At 52.9% G+C, this 19,453-nt stretch overlaps 1 protein-coding gene across 1 annotated transcript; it reads left to right on the top strand.

Moving 5' to 3' along the window:
• Positions 1 to 58: 58 nt before the first annotated feature.
• Positions 59 to 4,301, top strand: LOC126650177 (zinc finger protein 239-like). Its single transcript, XM_050334712.1, has 3 exons — positions 59 to 970; positions 2,673 to 2,748; positions 2,883 to 4,301. Exons 1-3 carry the CDS (start codon positions 955 to 957, stop codon positions 3,886 to 3,888), a joined length of 1,098 nt encoding a protein of 365 aa, XP_050190669.1. The 5' UTR covers positions 59 to 954; the 3' UTR covers positions 3,889 to 4,301.
• Positions 4,302 to 19,453: the final 15,152 nt, after the last annotated feature.

Below are 19,453 nucleotides of genomic sequence, written 5' to 3'. Positions count from 1 at the left end.
TTGGGGACAGTGGGGAGAGGTTTGGGGACAGTGGAATGGAGGGTGTCAAGGGGGTAATTGGGTCCATGGGGAGGCCCTGGGGACATTGGAGACACCAGGGGAGGTCTCGGGGTGCAAAGTGGGAAATTGAGGACAGCAGGAGGGTCTTGGGGACACCAGAGGGGTCTCAGGACTCACCTGCTCATGGTGCTGTCCCCCCGAGGCCCCAATAAGGCCCCCAAATGTCCCCTAACCCCCATTTTTCATTTAATCACCTTTCCCCCCCAATGCTCCCAAGACCCCTTTTAACTCCCCCAAATGCACCCAGAGACCCCCAAAATGCTTCAAATCCCAATCAAACCCCCAACAAAGAGGGATCACCTGGCACCCTGGGACAGGAACACACTGGGCTGTACTGGGAGGGCACTGAGGGGGCACTGGGCTGTACTGGGAGAGCCCTCATCCCCAAAGCCCCTCCCCTGGGCATCCGTGCCACGGTCTGGGAACCACGGCGGGGTTGGATCAAGGGGTGCACTTGGTGATCTGGGAGGTCTTTTCCAAGCCGGCTGATTCTGGGATTCTCTGGGTGCCATTGCCAGGGCAACACATGCTGGAGGCTCTGTCCACAGGGGATAGATGTGTCTGTGCAGACAGAGAGACAAGGTCAGTCTGCAAAGATGTGGGGTTAGAAAAGCAGGAGAAGTTGTGGGGTGGTTGTGGAAGGAGAAAGAAGCCCCCAGGCCAGTGCAAGCAGGCCCCTCTGGGCTTGCACATCATCTGCCCTCCCTGCAGGTTCCTGTGCTGGAGAGCAGGCCCTGAGGTGTCCCTGAGCAATGGCCCGGAGGTGAGCCCAGAGGTGTCCCTGAGGTGGCCCTGAGAAGAAGTGGAAGGCAGAGGTGGTGCTGAGGCAGGAGAGCCCCGTGCTGGAGAAGAGGCTGAGCTGGGAGTGCCCAGCAGCGAGAAGGTGCTGTGTCCATGCCCTGTGTGCCAGGTGAGCTGGGGCTTTGCTGCAGAGCTGCGGGCGCTGATTGGAGCGGCTGCAGCTGCTGAGCTGGTGGCACCAGGAACACAAAGTGTGCCCGGCCACGGAGCCTGCAGGGAGGAGCAGGGACAGCCCCAGGGGAGCTCTGGGGGGCCGGGAACCTCTTGGCTGGGGCAGGAAAGAGCTGCTGGCCACGAGGATGGGGTGTTGGTCCCGGCCACTGATGGGGCCGAGCAGAGCATGAGGCCTCTTGCAGACACCTGGAGCAGCCTCCCACTTGCCAGCCCAGCCCTTGTGGGCTGACACTGTCCCCTCCCTGTAGGACAACCCTCTGAAATCCTTGGGGGGCCTTTTATATCTATTGGTGGTTGCTGCTTCATCCTGGGGACCTGAGGGCCCTCTGCATTCCCATCCCTGGGGCACAATCTGCTGTCCAGATGAATCTGAGAAATCCAGTAAAGAAACTGCCCAGAAGCTTTTGGTCTTTTGAGCAGCAAAGGTGTTTATTTGTGGACATCGGGAGCAGGCAGGGTTGGCACCACAAAGCTCTTGCTCGAAGATACCAATACAAAACAGGGTAATTTATACAGTGTAACTGCTATGATTGCAACATCTTAGATACATATTCATATGATTGCAACATCTAATCATTCATGTTGATAATAGCTGGAGTACAGGCAGAGCTCAGGCAGAGCTTGGGGTGGAGCTTTTCTTGGCCCTCAGTTCTGGAGGTTCATCCCCCTTTCTTCATTATCGGGGCTGGGGTCTCTGCAGTCTTCCTCAGTGTGACCCCTCTAACTTTCCATTATCTTTGTCCCAGTCACTGAAGCTTGGAGAGAGCCTTGGCTTTAGGCCTATTTCTCCTATTCAAATGTCTACCTTGGCTGACTTTGCCTTAATTTCTGGCCTACAGACCATTGGAGAATGTTTCCAGCCTTCTTTAGATCAGGTCCAAGGAACGGAACAGAACAAATTTTTCTTTAGCAATTTAGGCAGAGCAGGTGTGGGGGGGCTTCTCTCAGCTGAGCAAGATATTTCAGGTAATTCTTTAGGCCTTGCTCTCCTTTCAAGAAGGAATGTCTGGGAAGGCGGCACCCCAAAGGTGAGAGTCAGATGAGAAGGGACCCTTGGGACCCCCAGCACTCCCAACATCCCTAAGTGGGACCCCCAACATCCCAGACAGGGGAGACCCTCTGAACCCCAGAGGGGGGAGACAAGAGAGGGGGAACTCCTGGGAGAGATTTTTTTGGGGTCATCTTCATAATTTGGAGTATATTTCAGCTGAATCTCAACTTTTTGCAATTTTGGGGACGCGTGTCTTCTTGCTATTTCTGAGGTGTTTTGCCTGAATCTTGGTGGTTTGGGTTTTTTCTGGGCTGAATCTTGGTGTTTTAGAGGTCCCCCAGAACTCTCAAGTTGGGAAATGGGGGAGCCTTGGGTTCCTGGGACCACCAGCAGCCTGGAGAGGGCAGGGACCCTGTAGAGGGGAGACCCCAAATACACACAGGACTCCCAGCAGCCCAAACAGGGAGGACCTCCAGAATCCCAAAGTGGAGAGACCAGAGATAAGAAGCTCCTGGCTGGGGTTATTTGGGCTGAGTCTTGGTGTTTTGGAGGTTTTTATGGTCCCAGGATGCCTGGTGAGTTCTAGGGATGGACTTGGGCAGGAGGAACCCCCAAGCCAATGCACTCAGCCCTTGTTTCCCCCCAGCAGGATTTGTCCTTCCCAAAGCTTGGGCAGATGGAGGAGGAGGCTACCAGGAAGCTGCCGCGAGCCCCCCAGGCAGGTGAGGATGAAGTCAGTGGCCCTTTGGCCCTGTCTTGTAATGCCTGTGGGGACCAGATTTGGGGGGGATGTGCTTGACCTTCCCTCTGGGCCAGAGGCAAATCCCCTGCCTGTCCTTCTTCCTTCTTGCCCCAGGCCCCGAGCTGAGGACGGAGAGCATGGAGGACAAATCCCCCGGCAGAGCCTGGTGGGAGAGGCCGTTTTGAAGGGCTCCCCGGTGCAGGAAGGCAGCGGGGAGGAAAAGGCCCGGAGATGCCCCCGGAGGAGGGGCTGCAAAGCCAGCCCAGGGAGTTCTGAGGAGGAAAGACCCGTCCTGTGCCAGGAAGGCGGCCGGAGCCTGAGCTGGAGCTCCGAGCTGGTGGTCCCTGAGCAGCCTCCCAGCAGGGAGAAGCCCTTCAGGTGCTTGGAATGTGGGAAGAGCTTCAGGGACAGCTCCGACCTCCTCAGGAACCAGCACATCCACACTGGGGCACGGCCCTACTCATGTATGGAATGTGGGAAGAGCTTCAGGCACAGCTCCAACCTCCGCATCCACCAGCGCATCCACACTGGGGAACGGCCATACGAGTGCTTGGAATGTGGGAAGAGCTTCAGGGACAGCTCCAACCTGATTAAGCACCAGAACATCCACACTGGGGAACGGCCCTATACGTGTGGGGAATGTGGGAAGAGCTTCAGGAACAGCTCCCACCTGATCCGACACCAGCTCATCCACACCGGGGAACGGCCCTACAGGTGCTTGGACTGTGGGAAGAGCTTCAGGGACAGCTCCACCCTGATCCAACACCAGAACATCCACACTGGGGAACGGCCCCACACGTGTGGGGAATGTGGGAAGAGGTTCAGGTACAGCTCCCACCTGATCCGACACCAGCGTATTCACACTGGGGAACGGCCCTACAGGTGCTTGGAATGTTGGAAGAGGTTTCAAAGCAGCTCCAATCTCCTCAAGCACCAGCGGACACACACAGAGGAGAGGCCCTTCCGCTGCACCCACTGCGGGAAGGGCTTCAAATGGAACTCTCACCTTGTAAATCACCGGCGCATCCACACTGGGGAGAGGCCCTACAAGTGTGGGGAGTGTGGGAAGAGCTTCACTTGGAACTCTGCTTTGACCCTACACCAACGGACCCACCGGTAAGGAAAGCCCTACGAGTGCTCTGACTGCGGGAAGAGCTTTGGCCGCTGCTCCCACCCCGAATGACCCCCCTGATGGTGAGGCAACCCCTGGAGTCCAGTGACTGTCAGTCCATCCCTTTCTACCAGAAAGAGCCAGTCCCCTCTGCCAGAGGCAGGTTGTGCCAACAGAACTCTTCTTGGGGGGTGTGTGGAGATTCCTGCCTTGGCTGGGGACCCCCCAAGGTCAGTGCTGGAGGTTGAGAGCAGAGATCTCCCCACAGCGTTGGTCTGGGGGAGTTCCATCCCTCTCTAATTCATAATTCTTGCTTTGGTGCCAGCTTGAGTAGAATTGCTTCAACAACTGCTTTAGTGTAGAGCACTGTCCTATCTTATCCTGTACTAATGGTAGTTTTAGTGTTTGTATTTTGCAATAAATAATTCTGATGAAGATCTTTTGTCTGATCATTTGTAACCCTAAAGAATTCATTTTTATCAATAGATGTGATTTGCCATCCTTAAAACCTTGGGGATGAAAGTGTTTCAGTCCCACCTCTGTAATTCCTCTAAACTGAAAGTGTTGGCATAACCCAAGGCTGAGATTGGTTCCAGCAGCCCCAGCACCCCACAGTCAGTTGAGAGCTCAGGGGGGCACCCCCCTTTCCCAGCCTTCTGTGCCCAAAGACCCCCATGGGACTGTCTGACCCACCAGACCCCCCCCTCTTCCACCCTTCTCCCTGTTCTTTCCACTTTTCCATGGTCCTCAATCCCCAGCCCCTCCCAGATCAGTTTAGGGGTCCCAAACCCCACTTTTTCCCCCCTCCCTCTCCTCCTTCCACATCATCCCCCCACTCCCCAGGACCCTCATGCTCAGTTTGGGGGTCCCACCTTGCCCTTTCCCCACTCTTCTCACCCCTCCTACTCGTTCCCCATTATCCCCCAAACCTCACTGCCCTGCCCCCCTCCACTTTTGGGGGTTCCCACTCCCCTCCCACTCAGTTTGGGGTCCCACCACCCCTTTTATCCCTTCTGACCCCCCTTTTCCCACCGACCTCCCACTTCTCACCCCCCGCTCACCCGAGAACTGACTCACAGCCGGGGGCTCCCAGCCCCACCAGTGCCCAGAGAAGCCCCCCCAGAAATAGGGTTGGGTGGGGTCCTGGGTGGGCTCTGAGTGTCTTTGGGGTTCCTTCAGGGGCTGTTGGGGAGGTTTTGTGGGGGTCCAAGCACCTTTTGGGGTGAGCTGGGAGCCTATTGAGGGGCAGGTGCCCTCCCAAAGCCCCCCCAGAGCAGGGTGACACGGGGGGAACACAGGGGGGTCCCCATTCCCGATCCATCCCAGGGCTGGTTCTGCCCCCCCAAACTTGGCTCCACCCCTTGGGATCCTCCAGTTCCCCCCCAGTGTCCCTCAATAACAGGGACTGGGGAGAACTGGGAAGCTTTGCTGGGATCACTGGGAGCAGCCGGGTGGAGGCAGAGTGACAGCAGGGCAGGGGGGACACACGACCCCCCAAAATCCTCACGGACACGGGGGTGGGTCCAGGCTGTGCCTGAGGCCCTGGGGAGGGGCTGCGACCGCTGCCACCGGCTCAGGAGCTCTGTGGGGAGAGAAAAGGGGGTGACAGCGGGGTGGGGGACAGGGGGGACACCGGGATACACCCAGAGCTGGACTGGACCCAGTGGGACCAGAACTGGGGCAACTGGGATCACTCTGGGAGCACCTGGGCCCCTGCTGGGGTCATACTGGGATCATACTGGGAGTGACTGCAATAATACTGGAAGTGTGTGGGAGGGACTGCAGCCATACTGGGGATGAGTGGGATCAAACTGGGTTCCTACTGGAAGTGTCTGGAAGTTCCTGGGATCATACTGGGGGTGACTGCGATCCTACTGGGATCAGACTAGGATAATACTGGGAGCAGCTGGTTCTGTGCTAGGGGTAACTGGGAGCTCTTAGGATCCCACTGGGAGGAACTGGGAGCAACTGGGACCATGCTGGGCACAACTGGAACCATCTTGGGAGCAACTGAGTGAAGGTGGCTGGGAGTGACTGGGAGCATTCTGAGGGCAGTTGGAACCATGTTGGCCCAACTGGGATATACTGGGAGCAAGTGGGATCACGCTAGAGGTGACTGGGATCATACTGGGAGCAATTAGGACACAACTGAGGGTGACTGGGAGTAGCTGTGAGCAACTGGAATCATGCTGGAAGCTACTGGGAGGAACTGGGAGTGAGTGGGGCCACACTGGGGGCAACTGGCATATACTGGGAGAGACCAGGAGTGACTGGGATCCTACTGAGACTGACTGGGAGCAGGCTGAGGTTGACTGGGAGAGACTGGGAGTGACAGGGATCCTACTGGGAGGGACTGGAACTCTAGTGGGGTGAGTGGGAGCAAGTGGGACCCTGCTGGGGGCAAATGGCTTTTTACTGGGAGTGATAGGGAATGTCTGGGTTCATCCTGGCTGTGACTGCCACCATAGAGGGTGTCACTGGGATCATACTGGAGTCATACTGGGAGGGACTGGGAGGGACTGGAATTACAGTGGGGTGACTGGGGAGCAACTGGGACAATGCAGGGAGTAACTTGGATCCTACTAAGAGAGACTGGGATCATACTGGGACTGACTGGGAGCATGCTGGAGGCAACTGGGATATACTGGGAGTGGCTGGAAGGGATTGGGATCATTCTGGGAGTGACTGGAACCATAGTAGAGGTGAAGGGGAGCAACTGGGATCATAGTGGGAGCAACTGGGCCCGTGCTGGGGTCCTGATGGGGTCTTACTGGGAGTGACTGCAATAATACTGGGAGTGTGTGAGAGGGACTGCAGCCATACTGGGGATGAGTGGGATCAAACTGGCTTCGTACTGGAAGTGTCTGGAAGTTTCTGGGATCTTACTGGGGGTGACTGGACTCATAGTGGGATCATACTGGGAGCAACTGGGACCATGCAGGGGGCAAATGGCATCGTCCAGGGAGTGCCTGAATGTGCCTGGGGCCATCCTGGGCTCAGACTGGAAGTCCCTGAGAGGGAAAGGAACCATCCTGGGGGTGCTGGGAGCAACTGGTTCCACCTTGGGGGCAACTTGGCTCCAGTTGGGAGTGACTGGGAGTGACTGGGACCATAGTGGGAGTGACCAGCACCATACTGGAATCATAGTGGGAGTGACTGTAAGGGACCAGGATCAAACTGGGAGTGAGTGGAACTATGCAGGGGGGAACTGGGAGCCAGTGAGGCTGTGCTGGAAGCCAAGTGGGAACATACTTGGAGCAACTGGGATCATGCTGGAAGCAACTGTGAGTAACTGGGAGTGACAGGGTGCATGCTGGAGGCAACTGGCATGAACTGGGAGTGACTGGGATCACAGTGCTGGGAACTGGGACCATCCTGGGGCAAGTGGAAGTCACTGGGTATAGTGGTTTTCTGTGGCTGGGTTTTGGTAGCGGGGTTGCTCCAGGGGAGGCTTCTGTTGGAAGCTGCCAGAAGCTTCCCCTGCCCCGTGGAGCCAATGCCAGCTGCTCCAGGACAGACTTGCTGCCTCTGGCCAAGGCCGAGCCCATCAGGAGCAACAGGAACAGCTCTGGGATAACAGATTTAGGGCCAGAAGGAATTACAGCCAGGGAAGAGCAGAGTGGGAACGTGGGAATAGCAATGCAGACCCCAAGGGCAGTGCAGAAGGAGGGGCAGGAGGTGCTGCAGGCACTGGAGCTGAGGCCCCGCAGCCCCTGGATGAGCATTGGTTTTCAGAGACCCCCCTGCAGCCCCTGGAGGCTCCCACGCTGGAGCAGGGGGATGCAGGAAGGAGGCTGTGACCCCGGGGCAGGCCCAGGATGGAGCAGGTCCTGGCAGGGACCTGCAGCCCATGCAGAGGGAAGCCCAGGTTGGAGCAGGTTTTTCCTGGCAGGACTCGTGGCCCCTGTGGGGGACCCACGCCGGGTCAGCTCATCCCTGAAGGACTGACCCCATGGAAGAGGGACCCACGGGACAGCAGGGTGGGAAGAGCTGGCTGCCCGAGGGATGGACTCACTGGAGAGGTCCATCCAGGACTGTCTCCCGTGGGAGGGACCCCATAGGAGCAGGGAAGGATCCAACTCCTCTCCCTGAGCAGTGACAGAAACAACAACTGACTGTAACCCCCATTCTTGTCCCCCTGCACTGCTGGGGGGAAGAGGGAGAAAGATGAAGGAGGGGTGGGGGGAAGGTGTTTTTCAGACTGTTTTGTTTCTCACTCTTTGGCTTTTATCCTGTCAGTAATAAATTCAAGTACTATCCCACTTTGAGTCGGTTTTACCCTTTAGAACTTGACTTTCTCCCCAGCCTTATCTCTACTCAGGAAACCTCAGTTGTTCTTTTTTCTCTCCTCTATGGAGTTGCAGAGGGAAAGGGAGGTAGCAGCTTTTAGTGGGTGTTTGAAATACAGACAGGGTCAAACCACTAAACCAACCCATGTGCTTGAAGCCCTTTTGTGATGTCACAGCCTACCCTCTCCATTCCGGAATAGCCCTTGGCAACCAAAGAACCAACACCCCACAAGGGCAGAATTCAGCCCCACCCATGTGCCCCTTTAGGATGTCCCAGCCCATCCTCTCCATTCTGGAATAGCCCCTGGAAACCAAAGAACCAACGCCCCACACCCCCACAGTGCAGCCCCACCCATCTGCCATGGGACTCCTTGTGAAGTCATGGCCTTTCCCCCAGGAAAGAAAGCCTGTAACCTTCGGGTTTCAGGTGCAGTTGGTGGGCCACCCTGGGCACTCCATGTGCAGCAAGAGCTTTCTGTCCTGCCACCTTTTGTCTGGCAGGAATCTTTGTCCAGATTCCAATTTGGCAATTGGACTGACAATTCCAGCGGGGGGGCTCCTGCAAGAGAAGGGCAGCCCTGCCCTCCAGGAAAGAAACCCCTTCCCCTCGGTCTCTTTTCCTCTTCCTTCAAATACAACCTGCAGGGCAGCTTTCTGCCATCTCTTCTCTTGGGAATTGTGAAGATAGACCCGCTCCCATATTTAACACCTCAGGCAAAACCACCCTATTAACACCTTTCCCAACCTTCCCCAGCCTTTCCCAAAGCTGAGATGAGGAAAGAACAAGTGCCCTTGTCCCTGGCTGTGCTGCTGTGCTGGGAGTCTCTTCCCTCCAGCTCTGCACACAGGCACTGCTCCTGCAGCTCCAGAGAAGGGCTGAAGAAGCATCTTCAACACAGAACTCAGGGTAGGTGTATCAGGGATTGTTGATATTTTTTGGTCTGTGTATGGCCCAGCCATCTGCAAAAGTTTTGTTCTTTGCTTGCCAAGTTCACTGATAAACGGGAGCTTCATCTTGGGAGAGACACTTTCTTGTATAAACTGTTTTAATTGGTGCTCTGTGATCGGTTCGTTGTCTGTAGGGGACATTTGAAGGAGAAACTGAAGAGGAGAGGATGAAGTAAAGCCCCCAGACCCAAATAGATCAGATCCCTTGAGTGAAACAGCGCAAGTGCGAGGGGAATCCCCATGTTCTCCCGCATGGTTGAAGGGGGGCACTCACAGAACGGGGGAGGGACCGAGGGCCTCTGGCTGGGCGGTGCTGCCACACCGGCCCAGGGAGACGTCCCTGGCTCATTGGATAAAAATGCAGGTGGTTCGTGCTCGGGGCTCTCAAGCTTCACAGGAAGGACAACATTGCCTTTTGTGGAGAGGCCGCTATCTTTGTGAGCTCCAAGGATGCAGCCTCCTGCTGTGGGGAATTCTGGTTATCCTGGGGTCGGTGAGACAACCTCGTAAAACACACCTGTGTGAGTGGGGGTTTCACTGAGGGCTGAGTTCACTCCCCTTCTTTCCTGTCTCTCGGGTTCCCGTTTACTTGGCCACTTTCTGTAATAAATATTGGGTTTCATGTTAAGCTCTCAGCAGTGTCTTGGTTTTCAATCTCAGCATCCTTTCAGACTCACCCCGTTACAGGGACTCAGACTGAAAATTCCAGCGAATGTATTCTGACTCCAATCAAATTCATTTCCACCCAGGAAGGACAGCATTTACCCTCCATCTCTCCTGTGCAATTGGTGAGCTGCCACAGTTCAGGAATAAACACATGAGACCTGCAGGGTTCAAAGCACAGGGTATCAGATCCTGGGCAGATCTGCTTTTATTCAAAATGGGGTGCTTTTATAGGGCAGTCTGAGGAGGGTTCTGGAAAAAGGGAGTGGATATGTAAAACTAGGAGGGGTTAACATGAATATGTAACAGGGAGGTGGGTACATGACCACGAGGTAACTTGAAAGGGATATGATTGGGTAGGACACAGACATTGCAGTGAGTTGTCCAGTAAGAGAGTAGCAAACAGTCCAAAGGAGAAAACTTTACAGCAACACAGGGGAACATGCCTGAACATGCCCTGAAACAATAGCATCAACTTAACTATAGGTTTTAGCCAAACAGTCCCTGCAAACAATCCATTAGACAAAGGTAGAGTCACTGCTCTTCTCCTCAAGAAACTCTTCCAGAGCAGGTACGATTCATCCTCCTTGCAGTCACCTCCAACAGTGAGCCACTCTTGGCACTCCATGCATACATAGAGCTTCCTGTGCTGGCACCTTTTGTCTGGGAAGAGTCTTCATTCTTATTCCATTTTCAGGCTCAGAATGACAATTCCAGTAAAAGGGGTTCTGACACCAAACAAATCCAATTCCACCCAGGAAAGAAAGCCCTTCCCCACCATCTCTCCTGGGCAATTGGTGAACCACTCTTGGCACTCCATGCACACATAGAGCTCTCTGTGCTGGCACCTTTTGTCTGGAAGGAATCTTCATTCTTAGTCCATTTGGCAGGGTCAGACTGACCATTCCAGCAAAAGGGTTCTAACCCAAACAAATGCATTTCCACCCAGGACAGAAAGACCTCACCTTCCATCTCTCCTTTGGAATTGGTCATCCACTCTTGACACTCCACACACAGAGCTCTTTCTTCTGGCTCTTTATTCCTGGGAGTAATCTTCATTCTTATTCCATTTTAGGACTCAGACTGACCATTTCAACTCAGGTTTTCTGAACCAAAACAAATGCATTTCCTCCCAGGAAAGAAAGCCCTCACCCTCCATCTTGCCTTTGCAATTGTTGACTCAGTCTTGGATCTCCACGCACACATAGAGCTTCCTGTGCTGACACCTTTCATCTGAGAGGAATCTTAATACTTATTCCATTTTGTGACTCAGACTGAAAATTCCAGCCCAAGGGCTCTAACACCAAACAAATGCATTTCCACCCAGGAAAGGAAACCCTTACCCTCCATCTCTCCTGTGCAATTGGTGAACCACTCTTGGCACTCCATGCACACATAGAGCCTTCTGTGCTGGCACCTTTTTTCTGGGAGGAATCTTGAATGTTATTTCTTTTGGGGGTTGAGACTGACCATTCCAGGGTGGGGGTTCTTACACCAAACAAATGCATTTCCACCCTGGAAAGAGAGCCCTTTCCCTCCATCTCTCCTGTGCAATTGGTGAGCCACTCTTGGCACTCCATGCACACGTAGAGCTTCCTGTGCTGGCACCTTTTGTCTGGGAGGAATCCTCATTCTTATTCCATTTGGGGGATCAGACTTGTGGAGTGCTGAGCTGAAAAAGGACACACTATGGATCAACCATAATAATTGGCCTCAGTTAAGCCTGCCCCTGACATAGCCAGAAGTCTCTTTGCAGGCAGTGGAAAGATACAGGAGCAGTGATAACAGACTGCAGGAATGTAAACAAAGAGAAACCTGGGACAAAAATGAGGAGGAGTTTCAGGAGAAAAACAATGTCTTCACATCACGTGGACATCTGTGTGCACCCAATAGGCAGTGTGTCAGTAATGCACGCTCAGTTTGTGGGTTACAGCAAATAACCAATAGTTTGAAAGTGATCACGCCCCGGGGGGCAGTGAAAGTATATAAGAGGTTGGGTTATGTAAATAAAGCAGAACATTTGCGTAAATCATCCTAATTTGTGTGCAGTTTGTTCTGGAAGCTCCTCCGCCAACATCCACGTTATATCACAGCTGTCCCTTTGTTGTCACCAGTCCCCTGTGATGTCACTTGTCCCCAATGATGTCACCGATGTCCCAGTGATGACATCTCTGTCCCCTGTGTTGTAACCCCTGTCCCCTGTGATGTCACTGATAGCCCTGTGACATCACAGCTGTCCCTTTGTTGTCAACAGTCCCCTGTGACGTCACTGGTCCCCAATGATGTCATCGATGTCCTTGGGAGATCACGGCTGTCCCCTTTGTTTTCACCAGTCTTCTGTGATGTCACTGGTCCCCAATGATGTCACTGCTGTCCCTGTAATGTCACCACTGTCCCCTATGATGTCATCAATATCTCCTATGATATCATTAGTGTCTCTTTGTTCTTATCCAGGTCCTCTGTGATGTCACTGATGTCCCTGTGACATCGCAGCTGTCCCTTTCTTGTCACCACACCCCTGGCACATCACTGATCCCCAGTGATATCACCGATGTCCATGTGATGTCATGACTGTCCCCTGTGGTGTCACAAATGTCTCCGATGATGTCACTGCTGTCTCTGTAATGTCACCCTTGTCCTTGTGAAGTCACCAATGTCCCTAGTGCTGTCACCGATGTCCCTGTGATGGCACCAGTGTCAGTGATGATGTCACTGGTGTATCTGTGATGTCACTCCTGGCCTTGGGCAGTCACTGATGTCCCTGTGATGTCACCACTCTCCCCAGTGGTGGCTTCATGTCCCCTGATGTCACTGATTTCCCTGTGACATCAGGATTTCTTTTTTTTTGTCACCAGTCACCTGTGATGTCACTGGTCCAAAATTACGTAATTGATGTCCCTGTGATGTCACCACTGTCCCTGATGATGTCACTGGTGTCTCTATGATATCAACCCTCTCCTTGTGAATTTACCGATGTCCCAGTGACATCACAGCTCTTTCTTTGTTGTCAGCATTCTCCTGTGAGGTCACTGTTCCCCAATGCTGTCACTGATGTCCCTGTGATGTCACCACTATCCACTGTGATGTCGTCAGTGTCCCTGATAATGTCACTGGTGTCTGTGCGATGTCATCCCTTGCCTTGTGAAGTCACCGACGTCATCTGTGATGTCACAGATATCCCCGTTGATGTCATTGGTGTCTCTGTGGTGTCATCACTGTCCTAAGAAGTGGCACCATGTCCCAGTGATGTTATTGATGTCACTGCTGTCCTTTTGTTGTTATCAGTCCCCTGGGATGTTACTGTTCCCCAGTGATGTCACCCATCTCTCTGTGATGTCACCACTGTACCCTGTGGTGTCACCAATGACCCCGATGATGTCACTGGTGTCACTGTGATATCACCCTTGTCCTTTTGAAGACATTGAATTCCCCTGTGATGTCACCAAAGTTCCTGTGACATCATTGCTGTCCCTTTGTTGTCACCAGTTCCCTGTGATGTCACTGGTCCCCAATGATGTCACTGCTGTCTTTTTGATGTCACCACTGTCCCCAGGGGTGGCACTATGTCCCTGCAATGTCACTGATGTCCCTGTGATGTCACTAGACCCCTTTGATGTCAGCAATGTCCCTGTGAAATCGCAGCTGTCCCTTTCTTGTCACCACACCCCTGGCATGTCACTGATCCCCAGTGATATCACCGATGTCCCCAAGGATGTCACCACTGTCCCCTGTGTCCCCGATGATGTCACTGCTGTCACTGTAATGTCACCCTTGTCCTTGTGAAGTCATCAATGAACCCATTGATGTCACCGATGTCCCTGTGACATCACAACTGTCTCTTTATTTTCACCAGTCACCTGTGATGTCACTGGTCCTCAGTGATATCACCCATGTCCCTGCAATGTCACCAGACCCCTTTCACGTCACTGATGTCCCTGTGACATCACGAGTGTTGCCTTTTTTTAACCAGTCCCCTGTGATTTCACTGGTTCCTAAATGATGTCACAACTGTCCCCATGGTGTCAACACTGTAACCAGAGGTGGCACCTTGTCCCCATGATATCCTTGTGATGTCACCAGATCCCTGGATGTCACTGATTTCCTTGTGCTTGTCCCTTTGTTTTCAACAGTCACCTGTGATGTCACTGGTACTTAATGATGTCACCCATGTCCCTGTGGTGTCATCACTGTCCCCTGTGATGTCACCAATATCCCCAGTGATGTCACTGATGTCTCTTTGATGTCAGCCATGTACTTGTGATTTCACTGATGTCCCATGTGATGTCAACGATGTCCCCGTGACATCAGAACTGTCTCTTTGTTTTCATCAATCCCCTTTGATGACACTCGTCCTCAGTGATGTCACCAATGTCCCTTTCATTAAGGTTAGGATTGCGGTAAGGATTTAGGGTTAGGCTTAAGCTTAGGCATAGGCTTAGGTTTTAGGGTTAGGTTTAGGGTTAGGAGTTAGGTAATGTTTGGGTTAGAGTAAGGGATACGATCAGGGTTAGGGTCGGGGTAAGGGTTAGGGTTAGGGTTAGGGTTAGGAGCTTTTTGGTTAGAGAGTTAGAGGTTAGGTAAGGGTTAGCTAGAGTTAGGGTTAGGGTTAGGGTTAGGGTTAGGGTTAGGGTTAGGGTTAGGGTTAGGGTTAGGGTTAGGGTTAGAGTTAGGGTTGGATGAGGCAGAAACATCACCTTTTTCTTCCCTTTCTTGGTGTGTGGGGTGAAAATCGCCCTTGTCAGGGAGCCCCTGCAGGCTCTACCCCTCCGGTGATCCAACAGCATCCCCTGCTGACTTGGATTGGTATTGCACCAAAAAGCGAGGAATATCGGACCATTTCTCTTTTTTTTGAGAGGAATTTTTGGTACAGGATTATTTACTCATTTTTGTGTTCTTTCGTTGTTCTTCTAACACACATATATCATTTAATAAAGGACTGTTATTTTTCCTTTCTCCATACTTCCTCTCCATACTTGGAGCCTCCAAATTTTGGATTTAAAATTGTTTAGAGGGAGGAGTTTGGTCTTCCTCCTAACTCATCCTCCTGAGTTAAACACTTGTGTTTCATTAAACTGAGACAGGTGCAAATTCATGCTTTGTTTACAGCCCAGAGATCTTGCAGGCTCTTCCCATTTGCCTCTGCCCCTCTCAGAGAACTTGTGTGGACACCTTCCCTGCCTGCACCAGATGATTTCACAAAACTGGGAGCAGAGGTATTTCATGGAAAAAGACCTGGGGTGTTTTGAGACCTCTCCAAGCAAATGTTTCCTTCAGGAGAGCTAAAACCAGGACAGTGGGGGGAACAGCAGAAATGCAGCTCCTCCAGGAATGGCAGCGCCTCCAGGAATTCCCAGCACATGCCCACAGATCCTTCCAGAGGGGTGAGGCAGACATCAAGGTTTGATGTGAATGCCCTGTTTGGGATAACTTAGGAGATGGCTGCATCCCCTCTCCCTTACCCAGAGGCTGGAGATGCTGCTGTCTGGGAGCAGGAGGTGCCTGTGTGGGGGTTCAGCACCACTGGCTTGGTGCAAGTACAAGAACCATTTGGATGATACTCCCGGGTACGTGGTGTGACTCTGGGGGATGGTCCAGGGAAGGTTCAGGAGTTGGACTCGATGATCCTTGTGGGTCCCTTCCAACTTGGAATATTGGATGTGATTCTGTGAAGTTCCACAGGGCTGTGTGTGAGCAGAGAGCAGTGGCTGAGCAAAGCAGAGCAGGGCAACGGCAGCACAGCCCTTGAGCACTGCCCCAAGCGGGCTGAGCCCAAAGGGGAGCTGGGGTGGGGTTGGTCCCACTCAGGTTAGGGGGCAGAGACACGGGGACAGCAGGGAGTGCAGGGCAGGGAGAGCACCAGAGGGAAGTGATGGGCATGGGGATGTCTCCAGGCTGGGCTCTCCCAGTGCTCAGTTGCCCCATCTCTCCAGGATGAGGGTGCTGATGGGGGTGGATGGCAACAGGAGCAAGGTGAGGACACAGCACAGGATTCAGATCCAGAGGGGAATGGCTGACCCTGCAAGAAGGGTGTGTTATAAGGTGGACAAAACATATCCAGGAGGAAAGAACAGTAGAAAGGGCTGACGAGTTATCACTTGCCTCTGACAGGGAATGTTGTCTTAGTCGAGGGGTTGCTGTCTGTTAGAGAAATGTAGAGCTCATGATTCTTGGTGTCCTGTGCAGGGACCAGCCCAGACGCTGAACCCCTCCCCCACCTCCCATCTTGATCCTTTAGATGAATGTGGAACCAGTCAGCTCATTCCAATCTGCCCAAATGGCTGACATGGGCTCCTAGAAAAAGAGAAGAGAGCAGAGAAGGCGTGATGGGGAGAGGAAGCAGTGAGCAGGATATGCCATTGCAGCCCAGTGAGATCCCAGCTGATGAGCCTCCTCATGTCCTGGTGGTGGCAGCTGGGCAGCCTTGGCCCTGATGCTGAGGGTCACTGAGTGTGTGAGGAGGGAATCCTTCACCATTGGTGGTTGTGCCTGCCTGGGAGCTGGACCAGCTGCCTGGGAGGAGAAAGGCACAGGCTGAGAACCTGCAGCTCCCCCAGGTACTGCACACACTGGGACATTGTGGGGATCCCAGATCCACCATCTGTCATCTGTGAGGATCAAGAAATGAATGCCCTGCCCAGTTGTCTCTCTGGAGAGAGCTCAGTCCTGTGCCCCTTCCCATTACTGAGGATTTACTAGACAAGAATTTTCCCACTCATGTGGCTTAATCCCATATATCCTTTTTCCTCTGTCTGACACCACCGCAAGCCCGGTTTCTGTGTGGTTTGTGGTTCCATGTGGATGGCTCTGATGCCTAAAGCATTTCAGCACCTCCCAGGTGTTACACTCTGCCCTGAACCCAGTGGGAAGTGTTGAAAATCACCCCCTTTTGTTCAGAGTCCCCTGGGGGCTGAAGGAAGCAATCATCCTCCTGCCTTCCCCAAAGCAGCTCTACCCATCACTGCTGCACGCCTGATCCACACAGCCTGTGCCCTGCCCTGTGCCAAGGACACGCCCTGTCCTGCCCCTCTCAGCAGTACTCCAGTACTCCTCCCTCCTAGATAAATTTTGTCCACATTGTGACCCACCCTTCTTCCAGAGTCAACCATTCCCTTCTGGATCTGGATCCTGTGCTGTGTCCTCACAGTGCTCAAGGGCTGTGCTGCCATTGCCCTGCTCTGCTTTGCTCAGCCCCTGCTCTCTGCTCACACACAGCCCTGTGGAACTTCACAGAATCACACCCAATATTCCAAGTTGGAAGGGACGCACAAGGATCATCGAGGAATCCTGCACCAAAAATCCCCCTCAAACAAAAAGAAACAGTCCGGTATTCCTCGCTTTTGGTGCAATTCCAATCCCGGTCAGCAGGGGTCGTTGTTGGATCACCGGAGGGGCAGAGCCTGCAGGGGCTCCCTGACAAGGGCGATTTTCACCCCACACACCGAGAAGGGCAAGAGAAAGGGGAGGTTTCTGCATCATCCAAAGAGAAGGGTCAGGAGAAATGTCCCCCAAGAGCAGCTCTCTGCCTCCAGGAGTTTTAACCAAAACCTGCTGCACGGGGCTCATGAGGGGTCATCAAACCCAGCCCACATGGGAATATGCAGAGCTCTTTTTTTCTAAACCTTTAAGGCAAACCTCTATCTGCTAATTGAAGACAATTTTGGTGCAGGAACAGATGCAACCCTGTGACCTCACATGGTATTTGTGTGTTCTTTGGTTTCCAGGGGCCAATCCAGAATGGAGAGAATAGGCCGTGACATCACAAAGAGTCCCGTGGCAGACATGTTGGGCTGCATTCTTGGGGTGTGAGGCATTACTTCTTTGGTGTCCAGGGGCCATTCTGGAATAGAGATGATTGGCAGTAAAATCACAACTAGGCTAATGGCAAAAAGGAAAGGTTGCAATGTGGGGGTGTGGTGCATTGGTTCTTTGGTTTTCAGGCATCATTCTGGAATGGAGAGGGTAGGCCATGACATCACAAAGGCAACCATGGAACTCTTCTAGGGCTGCTCTGAGGGGGTGTGCACTGCAGTTGCTCTCGGGAAAGAAAGCCCTGAGCCTCTGTCTCTCAAGTGCAGTTGCTGCGCCACTCTCGACACTGCACAAAGAAAAAGAGCTTTCTGTGCAGGCACCTTTGGGACAAGGAGCCACCCCTGACGTCAGTGGTAGCATAACAGGGACTGCAGTGATATCATTGGGGACCAGTGACATCACAGGAGACTAATAAGAACAAAGGCTAAGCCCTGTTGTCACAGGGACATGGTGACATCAAAGGGGACATCAGTGACTTCACAAAGACAGGGTTGACATCACAGTGACACCAGTGACATCATCTGGGACACTACTGACATCACAGAGGACACTGATGACATCACAGGGAGAGCGGTGAAATCATTGGGGTACAGTGAAATTTCAGGGGAATGGTGAAAACAAAGGGACAGCAGTGATGACACAGGGACATCAGTGACATCACAGGGACAGGGATGAAATCACAGAGACAGCAGTGGCATCACTGAAGACCAGTGACATCACAGGGGACTGGTGAAAACAAAGGGACAGCCATGATGTCACAAGGACATCGGTGACCTCACGGGGACATGGTGCCACCGCTGGGGACAATAGTGACATCACAGGGACAGTAATGACATCATTGTGGACCAGTGACGTCACAGGGGACTGTTGTCAACAAAGAGACAGTCATGATGTCACAGGGACATTGGTGACATCACAGGGGACTTCAGTGACTTCACGAAGACAAAGGTGAAATCACAGTGACACCGGTGACATCATCAGAGTCATTGTTGACAATACAAGGGACAGTGGTGACATCACAGAGACAGCAGTGACATCATTGGGGACCAGTGACATCACAGAGGACTGCTGACAAGAAAGGGACAGCTGTGATGTCACAGGGACATCACTGCCTTTGGTTACATGACAGGGACACGGTGCCATGGCTCGGCACACTGGTGACATAATTGGGGATATTGTTGACATCACAGGGGTCAGTGATGACACCACAGAGACACCAGTGACATTATCGGAGACATAGGTGACATCACAGGGGACAGTGGTGCCATCACAGATACTTTGGTGACATCACTGGGGACCAGTGACATCACAGGGGAATGGTGACAACAAATTACAACCTTGATGTCACAGAGATAGCGCTGACATCACAAGGTACGTTGGTAGCTTCACAATGACAGTGGTGACATCAGAGACACCAGTGACATCATTTGGGACCAGTGACATCACATGGGACTGTGGACAACAAAGGGACAACCCTGATGTCACAGGGAGAATGGTGTCTTCACAAGGAAAGGGTTGACATTATAGAGACAGCAATGACATCATCGGGGACATTGCTGACGTCACAGGGGACAATGGTGACATCACAGGGACAGAGGTTACATCATTGGGGAACAGTGACATCAATAGGGACTGATAAGAACAAAGAGACAGCCGTGATGTCACAGGAACATCAGTGACATCACAGGGACCTGGTGTCACTGCTGGAGACAGTAGTTACATTACAGAGACACCAATGACATCAATAGGCACATCTGTGACATCACAGGGGATAGTGGTGACTTCACAGAAACATCAGTGACATCATTGGGGACCAGTGACCTCACAGGGGTCTGGTGACATCACGGGGACATTGGTGACATCAT

The sequence above is a fragment of the Myiozetetes cayanensis genome, unplaced genomic scaffold (assembly GCF_022539395.1).
Source record: "Myiozetetes cayanensis isolate MyiCay16 unplaced genomic scaffold, myiCay2020 scf570, whole genome shotgun sequence".
Classification (NCBI taxonomy): Eukaryota; Metazoa; Chordata; class Aves; order Passeriformes; family Tyrannidae; genus Myiozetetes; species Myiozetetes cayanensis.
This window is presented reverse-complemented; position numbering and strand designations above follow the sequence as displayed.

Bases quoted from the DNA above. Each gene is read 5' to 3' on its own strand.
- LOC126650177 (XM_050334712.1), top strand. The intron at 2,749-2,882 runs GTGAGGATGAAG...TTCTTGCCCCAG, and splicing joins GCCGCGAGCCCCCCAGGCAG to GCCCCGAGCTGAGGACGGAG.